The sequence below is a fragment of the Malaclemys terrapin genome, chromosome 12, assembly GCF_027887155.1.
Source record: "Malaclemys terrapin pileata isolate rMalTer1 chromosome 12, rMalTer1.hap1, whole genome shotgun sequence".
In the NCBI taxonomy this organism is placed as follows: domain Eukaryota; kingdom Metazoa; phylum Chordata; order Testudines; family Emydidae; genus Malaclemys; species Malaclemys terrapin.
In genome coordinates, this window is record NC_071516.1 from 33,245,716 (window position 1) to 33,261,575 (window position 15,860).

Here is a 15,860-nt window from a genome sequence, read left to right on the forward strand (position 1 = left end):
AGATGTAAATTTGTTAGAGTAATTAACCAGTGGAACAGCTTCCTAAGGGTTGTGGTGTAGTCTCCATTACTGGCAATCTTTAAATAGCGATTGGATGTTTTTCCTCTAAGATCTGCTGTAGTTCAACCTCAGCCAGAGGATTTAGAACAGGAGTAACTAATGCAGGGATACCATGTGTTATGCAGGAGGTCAGACTCGATGACCTTAAAATCCATTAATCTAATGTGTCCTCACCCACCCCTGTAAGGCAGGGCAGTGCCCACTCCCCATAGTACCATCAGGGAGCAGAGAGATGGGTGACTTGTCCAAGTCACACAGGAAGGCTGGGGTGGAACAAGGCACCTTAATGCTGCCCTGCAATAGCCATACAATTATCATTAAGGCAGTGTGGGATTGTGAGCCTTGTTTAGATTACACTGATTGAAAGACACCATCATTTTTCCTCTCATGGTGTATCCTGACCCTCATGTCTTGAACCCAGGTCTGTAGGGGAGCCTTCAACCCTCCACTTGGCAGCCTGCTGGCTAGCACTTACTGGGCCCCATGAAGCCCAGCCCCAGTGTGAGGCTCCACCCCTGAGGTCCAATTGGTAGAGTTCCATGGTGGTTGATTAGCCACTGGCCTGCTGAAGCTATCAGCAGGGACAGGGAGCTGTCTGAGTAACTGGGCTACACCCTGCTCTGGACTGTGTGCCTTGTGGTCCCTGCTCCCCCAGCTTCATTCCTGGCATCCAACCTGGCTTGACTTCTGGCATCTGACTTGTGGTTTCTGAGTCCAGTTTGCCTCTGACCCTCTGGTATCCTAACCTGGCCCGACTCATGGTTCGAATCTCCAGTTTGTCTCCTGCAGCGGACTCTGGCTCTGATTTCTAGGTCTGGCCACCCATGCCCCGGCTGTGACATGGCAGAGTTAGGGTCTGTGGGTGCCCTACCCTTTCTTACCTTAACAGATGGGGATTTCTGGCAAGTGTAACCTTAACTCTGAATTGCTTGGGTTTGCAATGCTTGGTTTAGGGCTATTTACACTGTCTTAACCATGGTTTTGTCATATGTTACCCAGGCAATTGTAATCCTGGCATTGGAGTGCAGGATGTTGCTACCTTAATAATGTACTTGGAGCATGGGCTGAGATGGGCAAAAGTTCCTACAGGAGTTGGGTGCAGTGAGCTTTGGGCACTGAGGGCTAGATCCACAAAGGGACGTAGGCCCTAAGTCCAACACTTAGGCACTGCGGAGATCGTCCAAACCCTCACTCGGCTGCTACCTAAATTCCCTAGGCCCCTAAGTTTTTGCAGTTGGGCATGTGGAAGCTGCCAAGTCCTGATGCTGGTGTGCTCTGAGCATGTCTAAACCCTTGCAAAAGACAGCTGTGGGTTAGCAGGTCAGGAGTTTTGGGGACGGGCTAGCTTGTGTGTGTCCCCCAGAATACCCACAGATAAGGCCTTTTGTGGGTCTAGCCATGACTGTTGAAAACCCCAGCTGCAGTATTTTGTGTGTAAAGAGGGGAAAGATAGGGTTACCATATTTCCACAATCAAAAAAGAGGACACGGGGGGGGGGGAAGCCCCGTCCTGCCCCCATCCACTCCCTCCCACTTCCCACCCCCTGACTGCCCCCCTCAGAACTCCCAACCCCCCCTGCTTCTTGTCCCCTGACTGCCCCCTCCTGAGAACCCCCCACCCTAACTGCCCCCCTAGGACCCTACCTGTCCCCTGTCTGCCCCGACCCTTATCCACTCACATGGGTGGCAGGTTTGTAGAAATTTTGGTGGTGCCCAGAACCCGCCCCCCACATCTGCCTGGGAGGGGAGTTGGGTGGGGGGAGGAGGAGGTCTGGGGTACAGGTCCTGGTCTGGGGATTAGGGTGCAGGAGGAGTGCAGGGATAGAGTTTGGGTGCTGGGTGCAGGCTCCGGGCTAAGGCAGGGGGTGGGTGTGCAGGAGGGAGCGAGGGGTGCAGGCTCTGGGATGGAGTTTGGGGGTGGGAGGTGGTGCAAAGGGAGGGGGTGCAGGCTTTGGGAGGGAGTTTGAGGGCAGGAGGGGGTGCAGGGGTGAGGGCTGTGGGTCTGAGGATGAGGGGTTCATGATGCAGGAGGGGGCTCAGGGATTGAGCAGAGGATTAGGGTGCAGGGGGATGAGGGTTGGGTCTGAGAATGAGGGGTTCATGATGCAGGAGGGGGCTCACGGATGGAGCAGAGGATTAGGGTGCGGGGGGATGAAGGTTGGGGCTGAGGATGAGGGGTTCATGATGCAGGACAGGGCTCAGGGCTGGGGCAGAGGATTAGGGTGCGGGGGGATGAGGGGTTTGGGGCATTGGAGAGGCTCAGAGTTAGGGTGGAAGGGCAGGGTAAGGGCAGCCTGCCTTGCCATTAGTGGATGGGGGGCACTAGGACCCTGGGGCAGCAGACAGCAGTTGCTGCCGGGAGGGCATAGGAATGTGGGCACCACAAGCAGACATGGGAGAGGCGGGGGGTGAAGGCCGGGGACCCATCCAACCCTCCCCCTGCTCCCTGACTGCCCCCCCGGGACTCCCCTTACCATGCCCATGCTGGTCAGATGCTGGCTTCACGCACATGTAGGCAAAACACGCTGCTGGTGGGGCTGTTTGTGTCGTTACACTGGGCTGCAGGGAGCAGGGGAGGGGCTCTGGCTGCTGGAGGCCAATGGGAGCAGCTCAATCAGGCCCAGACACCCAATCAGCCGCACTCTGCATGGAGGGGAGGGGGAAAAATCCCGGACCTTTTAACCTTGTTACCAATTCCTCCCGGACGGCTATTTAAAGATGCAAAAGCCGGACATGTCTGGAGAAATACGGATGGATGGTAACCCTAGGAAAGAGCAGGGTATGAGCAACAACCGGGCTGTTGGTTATTAGGGATCTTTCTAGCAGCTTCCCTCAAACCAAGCAGGATGGACAAATGAGCAGAGGCTGGGCAGGGCAGTGTGTGCTCCTTGGGCCCTGGGGTGTGCTGGCTGGTACCCATAGGCTGTATAAAGCAAGCCACCTCCTGGCTGTGTAGCCCATCTGCAATGTGGCTGGGTCTAGTCTCATGTTTAGAGGGTTTAGCAGGTAGAAACCCACAAAACCTCTTTTGTTGTTCCTAGGCCTTGGATTCTGATCGAGCTGTATTGCAAAAAATGAGGAAAGCCACCAAAGCAGAGCATGCTTCTGGACAAGGTGAGAGTAGAGCTGGAGACCCAGAGTGGGCCAGGGGGAAGGAGGCTTGTCTGTTGGACTGGAGAGTGGGCAGGGGGAGCTGGGGTTTTGGAGACATGCCCCCACATTTGTGCCTGTTTCTGGGTGTGTTGGAATCCCTCCCATTGCAGGGGAGTCCCCCAGTCCTGCCGCTCTCTCCACACTCCTCACTGCCATCTACTATCCAGCCCTGAGCCTTCCTCCCAGCTTTGCGGTGGACATCAGGGTTGGCCTCAGCTGCCTTTCTGCCCTCCTCACAGAAACCCTGTAATGAGTGCTGGGCATGAGCGGGAAATGGGGCAGGCCAGGCCAGGCAGCACCCTTGTGAGCAGCATGCACCCCAGCCACGGCCCCACAGCAATGCCCTCTGCTTGGCGAGCAGCTGAGGGGCAGAGACCACCCCCAGCAATAAGGATGACATTGCATAACTAGTAGCCATGGCATCACCAAACCCCACTGTGCCACCCAGCTCGGCTTACATGCCCCTGCTTGCGCCACCCAGCTCCTCCGCATCTCCCAGCCCAAATGGGCCTGGGGTCACTAGTGCCAACAGGCCCTGGTGCTCCCTGCCCAGCCCAGTGAGCACGGAGCTGACAGGGAGCAAGTGCCAAGGTGAAAGGAATGGCTGTTCCCCTACCCCAGCCCAGCTCCCTCACTCCGCTGATGGGGCTGGATGGGAGCTAGCTCTGCGCTGGAGCTTCATCCTCCTCCCCTGCCACCCCTGCGTTGACCGGAGCATTAGCCCGGGGACCTTGCAGTGTGCCAGGAGCAGGAGGAGGTAGCGCCGCTGCTTCTGCTGCCGCTGCCGAGGGGCACAGCCAGGGCTGGGGGCAGGGGGTGGAACCTTGCCAGAGGCTGTTTCTCAAGGGCACCTTCTGTGCCCAGAGTGGGAGCCCACTGGCTCCAACTGCCCTGGTGCAAGGTCCTCCCGCATCACGGGGGAGGGGCTGTAGGAGACACACACAGACCATCACCTCCTGCTCTGCCCCACTCACCTGCCCCTCCCCCACCCCTGCCTTGCCCCTCCCCGACCCCTGTTCTGCCCACTCACCTGCCCATCCCTGCCTTGCCCCTCTCTGACTGCCCCACTCACCCCACCCCCACCCCTGTCTTGCCCCATCCCCCAGCCCTTCCACTGTTCTGCCCCACTCACCTGCCCCACCCTTCAGCCCTGCCTTGTCCCTCCCCACACCCCAACCCTGCTCTGTCTCACTCATCTGCACATCCCCCAATACTTCCCCTGGCTTGCCCCACTCACCTGTCCCATCCCCCCATTGCTGCTCTGCCCCAGCCCCCTAGCCCCGCCCCTGCTTCCCTCACCCCCAATCCCCACCTTCCCCCTGCACTCACCTGTCCACCCCCCCAGACCCAGTGATTCTCTCTCCCACTTGACTCCCCCTTCCAGCCCTGTCCTACTCTGGCCTAGACGCTGACAGCTGTCTGGGGAGGGGGTTGAGGTGTGGGTGACTGGACAGCCGATGGTAGCTTCCTTCTCTGCTCTCCTTATCCATGTTGATTGGGGCTTGGTGTTTCTGTGCTTAGATCTCGCTAGCCACATAGAAGCTCATATTGCAGCCCAGGAAAAATTCTCTGCAAACTACCAGAGTGATGGTGACAAGCAACTGGCCGGTGCCTTCCTCTCCTTTGCCGAGTTCTCCCGGGAGCTGCTGGCCCCAGTCAAGGGTCTGGTAAGAATTGCTGCCCAAGTGCCCCAGGCCTGGGTGCTCTCCCAGCCACAGGGCGTATGTCAGGGGTAGAGGGGCCCAGTTGGTTTCCTCACCCAGAAATGAAGCCACTGTCATATGGACAAAATAGCATGTGATGGTGTAATTGTGGACTGAGTTGTTGTAATGCTGCCTGCAGTGCTCAGAGCGTGAGTCCCCCCTCAAGGCAGGCTGTTAGGGTGCAGGGCCTAAACCCCACATTGGTGGGGAGTTCTATACTCAGATATCACCAACCAAGTATCAGGTGTAATCCTCAGGCACTACAACAGCCTAACCATGGAGTCAGATACAGTCCCCTTGGCTACTCCCATCTGTCTTGTCACCTAGGTGAGCCTGCCTTTGTGATAGCTGGTCCCTTACACCAAGAATCACAGCAATACTCAGGCTACTCCTAGTCCCAAAGGGCCAGTCACTTATCCCAGGTCAGTTGCACCTTAGATCTCACACCAAAGTTAATGCTTGTAGCCAGTCCTATAATAAGCTATATACTGATATATTTACTAGGAAAAAGAAACAAGAGTTATTTACAAGGTGAAAGTAGGTAAACATAGATACACAAATGAGTTCCAAGCTTAAGTTCCAAAAGATAATAAAAGCTTCTATAATCAGCGCTATATGTTCCTTAGGGCTAACCCAGGCTAAGCAGCTGGGGATCCTTTGCTTATGCCTTGAAAACTTTGTCCCCCAGAGTTCAAGCAGCAAAGAGATCTCAGGTTCCTTTTGTTTGGCATTTTTATCTCCTTCCTGCCAAGTGCTGTGATCTGCAAACTCAGTTCAGTTGATGGGAGGAGTCCACTTGCCTGGCTCATCTTCATGGGGAGAAGCAGAACAACAACAAAATCTTTTGTCTTCTTTTTGCAGTATCCCACAACTGTCCATCTGGTATGGATGACCCCTTCCTTTTGGGAAGGGAGAAACACTTATTAGAGGTCAGCCCTTCATACTAGTCAGTGGCTCTCTCCTATTTGGTCATTTACACAGTCCTAGAGACTCACAAGACAAACTGCTCAAATATCACTATCCAATCTGGGATACGATGGTAAAGGTGAGATTGGTGCAGGCAGCTACGCATGAGCATTCAATAAAGTCTGAGCATTAAACACATTCTTATGATTCTTATCATTCTAATACTTGTTATAACAACGCCGGGGAGCCAGCCTGATTTCAGCTCTGTATTTGTCAGGGTTCAGCTGAGACTGAGGCTGTTTCGATGGGCAGCAGCAGGAGGCGGATCCGTTTTGGCTGTGCCCTGTGTGCGGGTTCCATGCCATGTGGGCTTCTGAAGCTAGGTGTGGGGTAGAGCATGTGCAATGCAAAGGGAACACTGGGGGAGCTTGGGAGCAAGCCCAGGCCAAGCTGGCTGTGTGAATCGTCGGCAGGCAGTGGTGATTTTTAACAGTGTGTAACTCAAGCAAATCTGAACAGATTCCATGAGGTCCCCACTAGATCCCTCCCTGGGCCTGGGCCCATCCTCTTGCCAAATTCCAAAATGCTAATGCAAGCCCTGGGGGCATTAGAGCTCTTCACCACAGCTGCAGGAACTGTTTATAATAGAAAGTGTTAGGCAACTGAACTACAAGTGCCATTGCTCTGCCCTGCAATAGTAGGGAGGGACAATAGCTACCTAGCTCCCGCCTCTCGGGGAGGTGCCGTACCTACGCCGGCAGGAGAAGCTCTCCTGTTGGCGTCAGCAGCATCTTCACTGAGTGCTATTGTGGTGCAGCTGTGTCGCTGCAGTACTGTTCAAGGAAGGGCTTTTAGCTCTGCTCTCCATGGGCCCAGCACCATTCACTGGACTATTCTGCAGGCAGCCCAGCTGCCCAGCCCCACCTCTTGCTCCCCTTATCCCCTCCCTGCAGGCAGGACTCCTGCTCTGGCTCCCCAGTCCCTGCTGCCTGTCTCCATGGAGCAATGCAGGGAGCGTACACGGGTGTCTAGTTAAGACCCCTTGTGCGAGGAGCTAAAGAGAAAGCGGCAGCTACAGGCAGGTCCAAGCAGGGCAGGGAGACAAAAATAAATGTCAGGCACCTAGCTGCAGGAAAACGGTGAATTCCATGGCAGAAATGGTGAATTCCATGGCCAGATTACTTGGCCACAGAATCAGAGTCACCGGGGCCCTGACTGAGATAAATGGGGCAGTTCACACCTTTCAGAGTTACTGTTTCAGGCTGTCTGCAAACTCAGGCATGCCACACTACATCAGTCATACTCAAGGTTAACTACGTTCATTTAAAAAAAGTGGAAACTCCGGTTTTGGAGCCCAGCTCTGCATAAGTGGTGAGTTCTGCAGCAAATTTAATGACTATGGTCTTGTGCAGTACAGGGCCCCAACCACACCGACACCTACAAAAAGAAAGATAAGCGCTGAGCCTGCAGTTCCTACTGGGAGCAGTTCCTGGATGGGAGTAAGTGGCAGTCCTAGTAGCAAGTGTTTGCAGGTTGAGCCCTCTGGTTTGAGCCTACTGACAGCTTTCATCTAATATATTCTGTCCCAGTCGAGGAGGCTCTGTGACAGATTTGCAATATCCTGACGAACCTGATGGAATGAAGATAAGCTTTATTGAGTTAAGTTAAACCGTATGAAATTGGGGTTAACACCTTTGGGCACCGTATGAAAAATGCAGTTGTGGCTGTGTTGATGTGGCTGTGTGTGCCCCTTCTCTAGCAGGGAAGGGGGATACTAATGTACCTCCTCCATTCCCAGCCCTTTGAAGTCACCCCCTGGGGAGAGCTGCATATGCTTGTGCAGACTGGATTCTCCAGAGCCCATCAGACAAAGAAAAGATTTTTGCATAAAAGCCCGGGGTTTAACCTGTCTCAGGGCCTTCTCCCTACTCCAGCAAATGGGCAGGACCCCTGGACCTTGGAGGGCCCCAGTCCTTAGGGGAGGGTTGGAAAGACTTGGCCTACTGAAGCCTCATATGACTGGGTGCTTGCTCTGAGCTGAAGCTCTGATGACCTTGTAACCACAAGGATGCTCCTAGGGTGCGGTATTAAAAGGAGTTGGGGTAACTCTGGTGAGCTTATTAGCATGCGGGTAGGTTCTTTTGTTCTTTTACTGTTTTCTCGGTAATGCTTTGTACCTATGGAATATACTTGGCCTGCTTAGGAAGAGTTTGGTGGTAACTTGTATCTGTGGCAATTGCACTGTTCTCTGTCTCTGAAGAGCAGGGCTGGCTCCAGGGAAGGAAGCAGGTGCTTGGGGCAGCCAATGGGAAGGGGCGGCATGTCCGGGTCTTTGGCAGCAATTCAGCGACGGGTCCCTCAGTCCCTCTCGGAGATGAGGAATGAAGCGGCGCAGTAGAGCTGCCGCCGATCGCAGCTTTTTTTTTTCTCTCCTTCGCCACTTGGGGCGGCAAAAAAGCCTGAGCCGGCCCTGCTGAAGAGAAAGCAAACAGGTGTCCTTGGGCAACCAGTCTGTGCTGGGAATGACACAGTGAAGACAGGGAGCTGTGAAGTCTGGGAATACCCTGGTCAGAGGGGAGAGAGCTGTGGGTCTCCACCCAAAAAGGCAATGGCTGGGGAGCTACCAGCGTGAGAGTGGGTGCCCTTGCTGAACCACAGAGGGGAAATCCAGGTGCAGCCACCCTGAACCACAATCTCTATGGTGGCAGCATTGGTGGGATCTCTTAACAGTGTCAACTGCATAAATGCCAACAGCAGCAAAAGCAAGTTACTGAGGCTAGGTCTACACTACCCGCCTGAATCGGCGAGTAGAAATCGACCTCTCGGGGATCGATTTATCGCGTCCCAACGGGACGCGACAATCGATCCCCTAATCGACGCTCTTACTCCACCAGCGGAGGTGGGAGTAAGCGCCGTCGACAGGAAGCCGCGGAGGTCGATTTTGCCGCGGTCCTCACAGCGGGGTAAGTCGGCTGCGATACGTCGAATTCAGCTACGCTATTCACGTAGCTGAATTTGCATATCTTAAATCGACTCCCCCCTGTAGTGTAGATGTAGCCTTAGACAGGAGAGGCACAGAGAAAAAAGCCTCAGTAGCCCCTCTGGGGAAAGGAACAGTGAAAAGGAAGATGGGGGGAAATGAATTATGGACAACTGAAGAAAAATCTGTTGTTGAGCTATGCAGAGAAAGGGAGATTAGCCCTGCAGATAGAACAAAATCATATTTAGTTGATTTGCTATATTCTAATGTCAAGGAATGATGGTCCATGTTCACAGAGAACATCCAGTCGACTGACCGAGGGCCCAGCAGACAGGGAGAAATTTGGACTCAACGCCCTGGAGAGAAACAGGGAAGAGGCTGACAGTCAGCTACTGTGTTCCATCCAGACCAAGGCCACCACTGCAAGAGGAGTGCTGGACGCCCAGCAGGTAGAGCAGAAGAGGCTTCAGCTGGAGAGGGACAGAGTGCATCTGGAAACCCAGCGGCTTGCAGATCTAGAGCAAGAGAGAGCAGTCTGGGACCCGCAGCAGTGCCAGTAAGGGCTGGTCCACACTAACCCCCCACTTTGAACTAAGATACGTAACTTCAGCTACGTTATTCACGTAGCTGAAGTCGAACTATCTTAGTTCGAACTTACCTAGGGTGACCAGATGTCCCGATTTTATAGGGACAGTCCCGATTTTTGGGTCTTTTTCCTCATATAGGCTCCTATTACCCCCCACCCCCTGTCCCGATTTTTCATACTTGCTGTCTGGTCACCCTAAACTTACCGCAGGTCCACACGCGGCAGGCAGGCTTCCCCGTCAACTCCGCGTACTCCTCTCGCAGAGCAGCAGTACTGGCGTCGACGGCGAGCACTTCCGGGATCGATTTATCGCGTCTAGACAAGACGCGATAAATCGATCCCAGAAGATCGATTGCTTACCGCCGGACCCGGAGGTAAGTATAGACATACCCTAAGACCCAACGTTAGCGCCAGTACCAGCAGTAGAAGAGAGAAAAGGACAGGGAGCATCAATATCAGATCAAGATGGAGAAACTGTGGCAGCAGAACCATTGTCCAGTAGGTGGAGCCAGACGCCATGGACCTGTGCCCGTGAGTGGCATAGACTCCAAATGACTTCCTCGCTATGTGAATTAAATAAGCTCGGACAAGGGAACATGGTAAGGGACCTGGCTCCACTGCTTTCTGGGCAAAGGCCCTGGACATCTTTACCCTTATGGGAAGACTGCAAAGATTATGATAATTGAAAACAAGCTTTGTGGCTGAAGTTTAAACTGACCCCTGAAGCGTATTGGAGAAGGTTTCTGGCAGCTCAAAAGAAAGAGAACATAACCTATATTGAGGCGTCAGCTCAATGGGGAACTGGTTGGAGGTTTTCCACAGTCCATGAGGCCTCTGAGGTAATGGGTATAGAACAGCAGTTCTTAAAGTATGGGCCACACCTCCCAAGAGAGGCATGGGAATGTGTAAAGGGAGGCGCAAGCTCTCTGTATGTATGTGTGTGTTTTTTTAATAGCTCCAGCTCTCAGCCTGGGCTCCTGCTGTCACAGCGGGGCAAGTTGCGACTCTGGCTCTCAGCCCTGGCTCCCGCCACCAGAGCCGCAGCCTGCCCCACGGAGACAGGGGGAGCCACAGCCACACCGGGCACTGCAGGGCTCTTCACTAGTCCCACACAGGGCTCTCTTAGCAACTGTGACAAGTCCTTTGTGTGGTTTTCCCCCCAAGAACTTAAAACCATTAGCAGCAACACGCTTACAGCGAGAAAGAGCTAACACAAGAAATGGATGGCTTTATGACAAAGGGAGTAAAGTGTACAACACAAGCTGAAGTGAGAGCAGCAGCAGACGTTCCAGCAAAATGCAAAAGCTGAAAATATGACAAAGCTTATTTCAAACTGAGCTTTATATGGAGCGGGTCCAACAGCTTCAATGTGTTGTATGTGGTGAAGAACTGGCAAATGACAGTATGCTGCCCTGCAAGCTACGCCAGGATCTCAAAACAAGACATGCTACCTGAGTAGCTAAACCTAGAGATTTTTTTCAGAGGAAGCTCCATGAGTGAATAGGACAAAAGTTGTTGAAGTATTAATATGAAGGCTACTCAGGTTTCTTACTGTGTGGCTTTGCGCATTGCCAAAGCTGGTAGGCCACACAACATAGGTGAGAAACTACTACTTCCAGCTGCAAAGGATATACATGCACGATCATGATAGGAGAGAAAGCAGCATCACAGCTAGACGTGATCCCGTTTTCCAATGACACAGTTTCACGCCGTGTTGTGGAGATGGCCCCGATGTAAAAGAGACGCTCCTAGAAAGTATTCGTCAGAGCCCATATTATTCAATTCAGCTAGATAGATCAAGTACTGCACAGCTACTGATGTATAGTCGAATTGCTACAGCAACAGAATTAAAAGAGGAATTTCTGTTTTGCCGTCCACTTCCAACACAAGCAACCGATATAGAACTTTTAAAACTATTAAATAATTTTGTCCAAGACACTGGTCTTGACTGGGGATGTTGTTTTGGAATTTGCAGCACTGGAGCATGGTCTATGACAGGATGGCATAGCAGGATTGTGAGAAAGGTACAAGAAGTGGCCCCTACAGCTACCTGGAATCATTGTATGGTCCACAGACAGGCATTGGCTGTTAAGATGATGCCAGAGGAGCTCAGCAATGGTCTTTCAGTGGCAGTAAAAATTATAAACTTTATAAAGTCGCAACTGGTTAATTCAAGGATTTTTGACATTTTATGCAAAGAGATGGAGGCAAACTTCACACAGTTGTTGTTACATGTAAAAGTTTGTTAGTTTTGTCAGCACTTTGCCCTTGGACATCCATGTGAACTGCATGAGGAAGTCCGTATTCTTCTTGCCGATACCTCTCCACTTGTACAGCATTTCAGTGACATTCATGGGATATCCTTGTTGTCATATCTGGCTGATATATTTGAGTGACTGAATTCTCTGAATGTGGCACTTCAGGGACGAGATGCAAATGTTCTCATTGCTAATGACTGGATAGCAGCATTCATTAACAGACTTAAATTGTGGTTTTCACGTGGTTATCGGTGGGATCTGAGTTTCGTGAGTTAACACATGGGGCTTTTAAAGCCCTCGCTCCTTTTTCAGCCACCTAACTATGCGAGTCAGCATTAACCGCAATTCCAAGTATTGCTCCTGGCTTTCTACTGAAGATGACTTACGTCTTTTCCTTCCTACACGGCAATGCCAAATTCCATTACTTTGTATAGTGATGAAACAAACACTCTCCTCCCACTGATAAGATAGGGCTGATGGATATTATACTGAATTAATACACCATTGCTTGGTGTTATGTTTCTGAAAATGTGTGTGAAGTTTCATTTTTGTTGCTTCCATTTGTACTATTTTTGAACTTAAAATTAATACTTCTGAAACTCGTACTGATCTATAATTGATCAAATCTTTACTTTTTTATTAATTTTTGGTGGTAACTTGTATCTGTAGCAATTGCACTGTTCTCTGTCTCTGAAGAGAAAGCAAACAGGTGTCCTAGGGCAGCTGGTCTGTGTTGGGAAAGGCAATTAACTAGGGAGCTGAATGCCCAGATTGGCTGCCCTTACTGCGGGATCCAGCTGACCTGCCCTGAACTGAGACAGGCTCCTCTCCCAGGGTTTGATTTTTCCAAGTCCATCGGCGAAGTTCAGCCAGTGTCCTTTCTCCCAATTATTTAAAAAGCCTGAGTTAGGCCTTCCAACAGTCATGAGATTTAAAAACATAAACTGGTTCTTTCACTTTGCCTTCTGCTTTTGAGCCTGTGGGCTGCACTCAGGTCGTGTTGCCACGCTTTTCTCCACAACAAGGAGGACTAGAAACTTCCTTTTTTAATGGAAGCTGATGGTCTCACCTATTCACATGACTCGAGGAGCTGGGGCTTTAAGAAAACTTCCAAAGATTGGAAGAGACACGAGAGCTGCAGCGCTGTGTGGGTCATGGTTTGTATGGGGCTAAGTGCTTTGGGCTACATTCACAAGGGGGACCTGGGCATTGCAACGCCAACTCCTAGTCACCCGGCCACCTTGTGGATTCCTCAGCCCCAGTTTGGCACCCCGCTCCCCAGGCATGCCTGGAGAAGCGGGGAGCCTAAGAAAGGGTTGCTCAGGTGCCAGTATGCTGAGTGGGGAGCCACTTGGGCCAGCCAGTGGGAAATGCCAAGGAGCGGCAAAAGGAATTAGGTCTTTGCTCACAAAAAATGACAGAGGTGGTGCTGTGCCCAGACCACTCATCTGGGATGGGGGAGCTCTGGGTTCAAATCCCTGCCCCAGGTCAGGCAGATTTGAACCTGGGTCTCCTATACCCCAGGGAGTGTCCTACCACCGGGCTATTGGGTATTGGGAGAGGAAGGCTCTGAGTATGCCTATTTTATTGGGCCCCGCGGACAGCTACATAGAGAATGTCTCGTTTGAGACTCCCAGGGCTAGGCATGAGCGAGGGTGCCGAGCTGCTCAGCACTGTCATCAGGACATAGGCAGTTTTGCGCATGCTTGTTGGAAATGTAGGGAATATATGTGGCAGCTGAGCAGGGGTTTTGTGAATGCCAGTGGTGCCTGCATGTTGGACGTGGGCCCCTAAAGGGCAGTTAGGCATCAAAATCCCCTTGTGAATGTAGCCCTTTGGGGCAGGGGCTGGCTCTTATTATGTCTTTGTACAGCACCTAACACATCGTGGTTGTAGCCTTCAGATTCTTCTGAAATGCAAAAGATACAGAGCCTGATCCTCTTCACCTGTGTAACTCTGTCAATTCCTGAATTACCCTGCTCAGAATCCGCTCCCTGCTGGGAACACACTTGTAAGGGTCAGAGTTAAGGTTTTAATTGCATTTTGAGTTAGACTTTGGTTGTGGTTTGAAGTTATTGGGGTATCTGATATATTCAGAGAGTAGAATAGATGGTGAAATGACTTAATCTCCTTTCCTTGCAGTGTTTGTCTTGTTTCAAAAATCCCTTGTATAGTGATAACTGAAAGCGAATGAGGTTTCCTGTCTGGGAATTAGAGCTGGCACGTGACCTCTCTAGTTATGGTTGGCTAAATGGATCCATTTTAGAGGCCCTTGTTTAGTTGCTTATAACTTGGACAAGTTTCATCTTTCAGGCTGGAATTTTCCAGCTCTGGTTTCTGTCTGAGGGCTTTTTTTTCTTTCAAATATGAGCAGAATTGTTTTTTTTTTTTTTTTTGAGAATTAAGAAAATGAAAAGTAGCCAACATTTTTGCCCGTATCAAACTCTCTTTCTCTGTCTGAACTGCTCTGGAAGCTCTGCGTTTGGAGTGGGACAGACATATGCGTTACAGAAGGCTGGTGAAAATCTCCTTGGATTTGGTTGTGGGAGAATATTTTCCACCCTGCCCTTTGCCAATGCACACCGGCTTTTCCCTCACAACCTCTGAGCTACCCACACAATGTGAGGAACCAGCAGGGAGTCTCAGCCCCTGTTCCTGCCTGAGGGTGCGTGGGATGAGACAGAGCTCCCCCTGACACCTCCACACCCTGCCTGCTCCAGTTGAGGTGGAGGTTGCCAAGTTTGTCCTCCAGCTGCAGAATCAGGGCCCATGGGAAAAGATGGCAATCAACAGAATCTGTAAGATAAGTGCTTCCCCAAGGAACCGTTGTCCAGGATGAGAGCGCTGAGGGGGATCCTCCTCTAGGCTGCAAAGTGGGTGAGACCCGTTGCCTGGCTTTGTGCTGGGGGCACTCACAACGCAGGCTTCAGGGTCTCTCTCTTTTCTTTCCAGTTGCAGAGCTTGTCTCACAACATTAACTTTTCCTTGGACTCGCTGGTAAAGAGAGACTTAAAAGAGCTCAAAGGGGTGAGTAGATGCTGAGCGGGCCTGTCAGGATGGGCCCTGGGAGAGGGGGGCTGCACCAGCTGAAGGATGTTCCCTGCCCCCCCGTTTCACTAGCAGCAGGCAGTAGCAGTGCTTAGAGCTGGGTTCTGAGCTCTGTGGGAGCAGCTGAGCCCACCAATGCTCCTGAGCCCTCCAGAAAACTCCATCTCTGTCTCCAGGGCCTTGGCTCGCAGCCACCTGCCACAGCTGCTCTCCAGCCTGGATGCAGGCATAGATGTGATTGACAGCAGGGCAATGTCCCCGCCCACCTCTTCACTCCTCCCCCTTCTCTGACCCAATTTGCCTACAGCCCTTTGGCTGAACCGTGGGGAGTCCCCTGGGAACAAAAGAACCTGTTTACCCCCAAATACTTCATAGCTTCTCATTACATCCACCGCATGAGCACCCCCCATGGCCTCCCAATCAGCTCCCTCACTGGATGAGTGTGCACGCCCCCTGCACTGAGTGTGCCTGGTCTCCCAGAAAGCCCTTCCCCCGGTGACTGTGTGTCCCCGTGGCCTCCCAGTGAGCCCTCAGGCAAGTGCATGTCCCCAGGGCCTCCCAAGGAGACCCTGTTGAGTGCGTGTCCCAGGGTTGCCGGCCCTCCTGGTTTTGCTGGCAGTCTCCCAGAATCAGGCTCTATCTGCCAGAGGCTACTGAAGCCAAACCAGGAGATTTTAGTCCAGCGGGGCTAAGGCAGGCTCCATGCTGCTCCCCAAAGCGGCCAGCACGTCCCTGCAGCCCCTGGGAGGGGGGCAGGGAGTCTCTGTGCACTCCCTCACAGAGCCTGTACCCCAACCCTCTTCCTGCACCCCAACCCCCTGCCCCAGCCCACTGAAAGTGAGTGAGGGTGGGGGAGAAAGAGCGATAGAGGCGGGTGGATAAAGAGCAGGGCATGGCCTTGCGGAAGGGGCGGTGCAGGGCCGGGGCATAGGTGTCTGGGTTTCTGTGATTAGACAGTTAACAACCCTAGTGTCCCCATGGCCTCCAGGAAGCCCCCAGGTGAGTGCGTGTCCCCCATGATCTCCCATTGAGCCCCCAAGTGAGTGCATGTCCCCCATGGCCTCCTGGGGCACCCCCAGGTGAGTGCGTGTCCCATGTGGCCTGCCAGGGAGCCTCCAGGCGAGTGCATGTCTCATGGCCTCCCAGTGAGCCCCCCTGTGAGTGCAT

The 15,860-nt window shown here is 52.4% G+C and overlaps 1 protein-coding gene across 2 annotated transcripts in view; it reads left to right on the top strand.

Annotated features, from left to right (window-relative positions):
- LOC128845908 (arf-GAP with SH3 domain, ANK repeat and PH domain-containing protein 2-like) overlaps window positions 1-15,860 on the top strand; it is a 103,043-nt gene that overhangs the window by 22,508 nt on the left and 64,675 nt on the right. For both annotated transcript variants that reach the window (XM_054044974.1, XM_054044975.1), the window contains exons 2-4: window positions 3,101-3,173; window positions 4,734-4,879; window positions 14,598-14,672. In XM_054044974.1, the coding sequence (XP_053900949.1) occupies window positions 3,101-3,173; window positions 4,734-4,879; window positions 14,598-14,672 (294 nt within the window). The remainder of the gene's footprint in view (window positions 1-3,100; window positions 3,174-4,733; window positions 4,880-14,597; window positions 14,673-15,860) is intronic.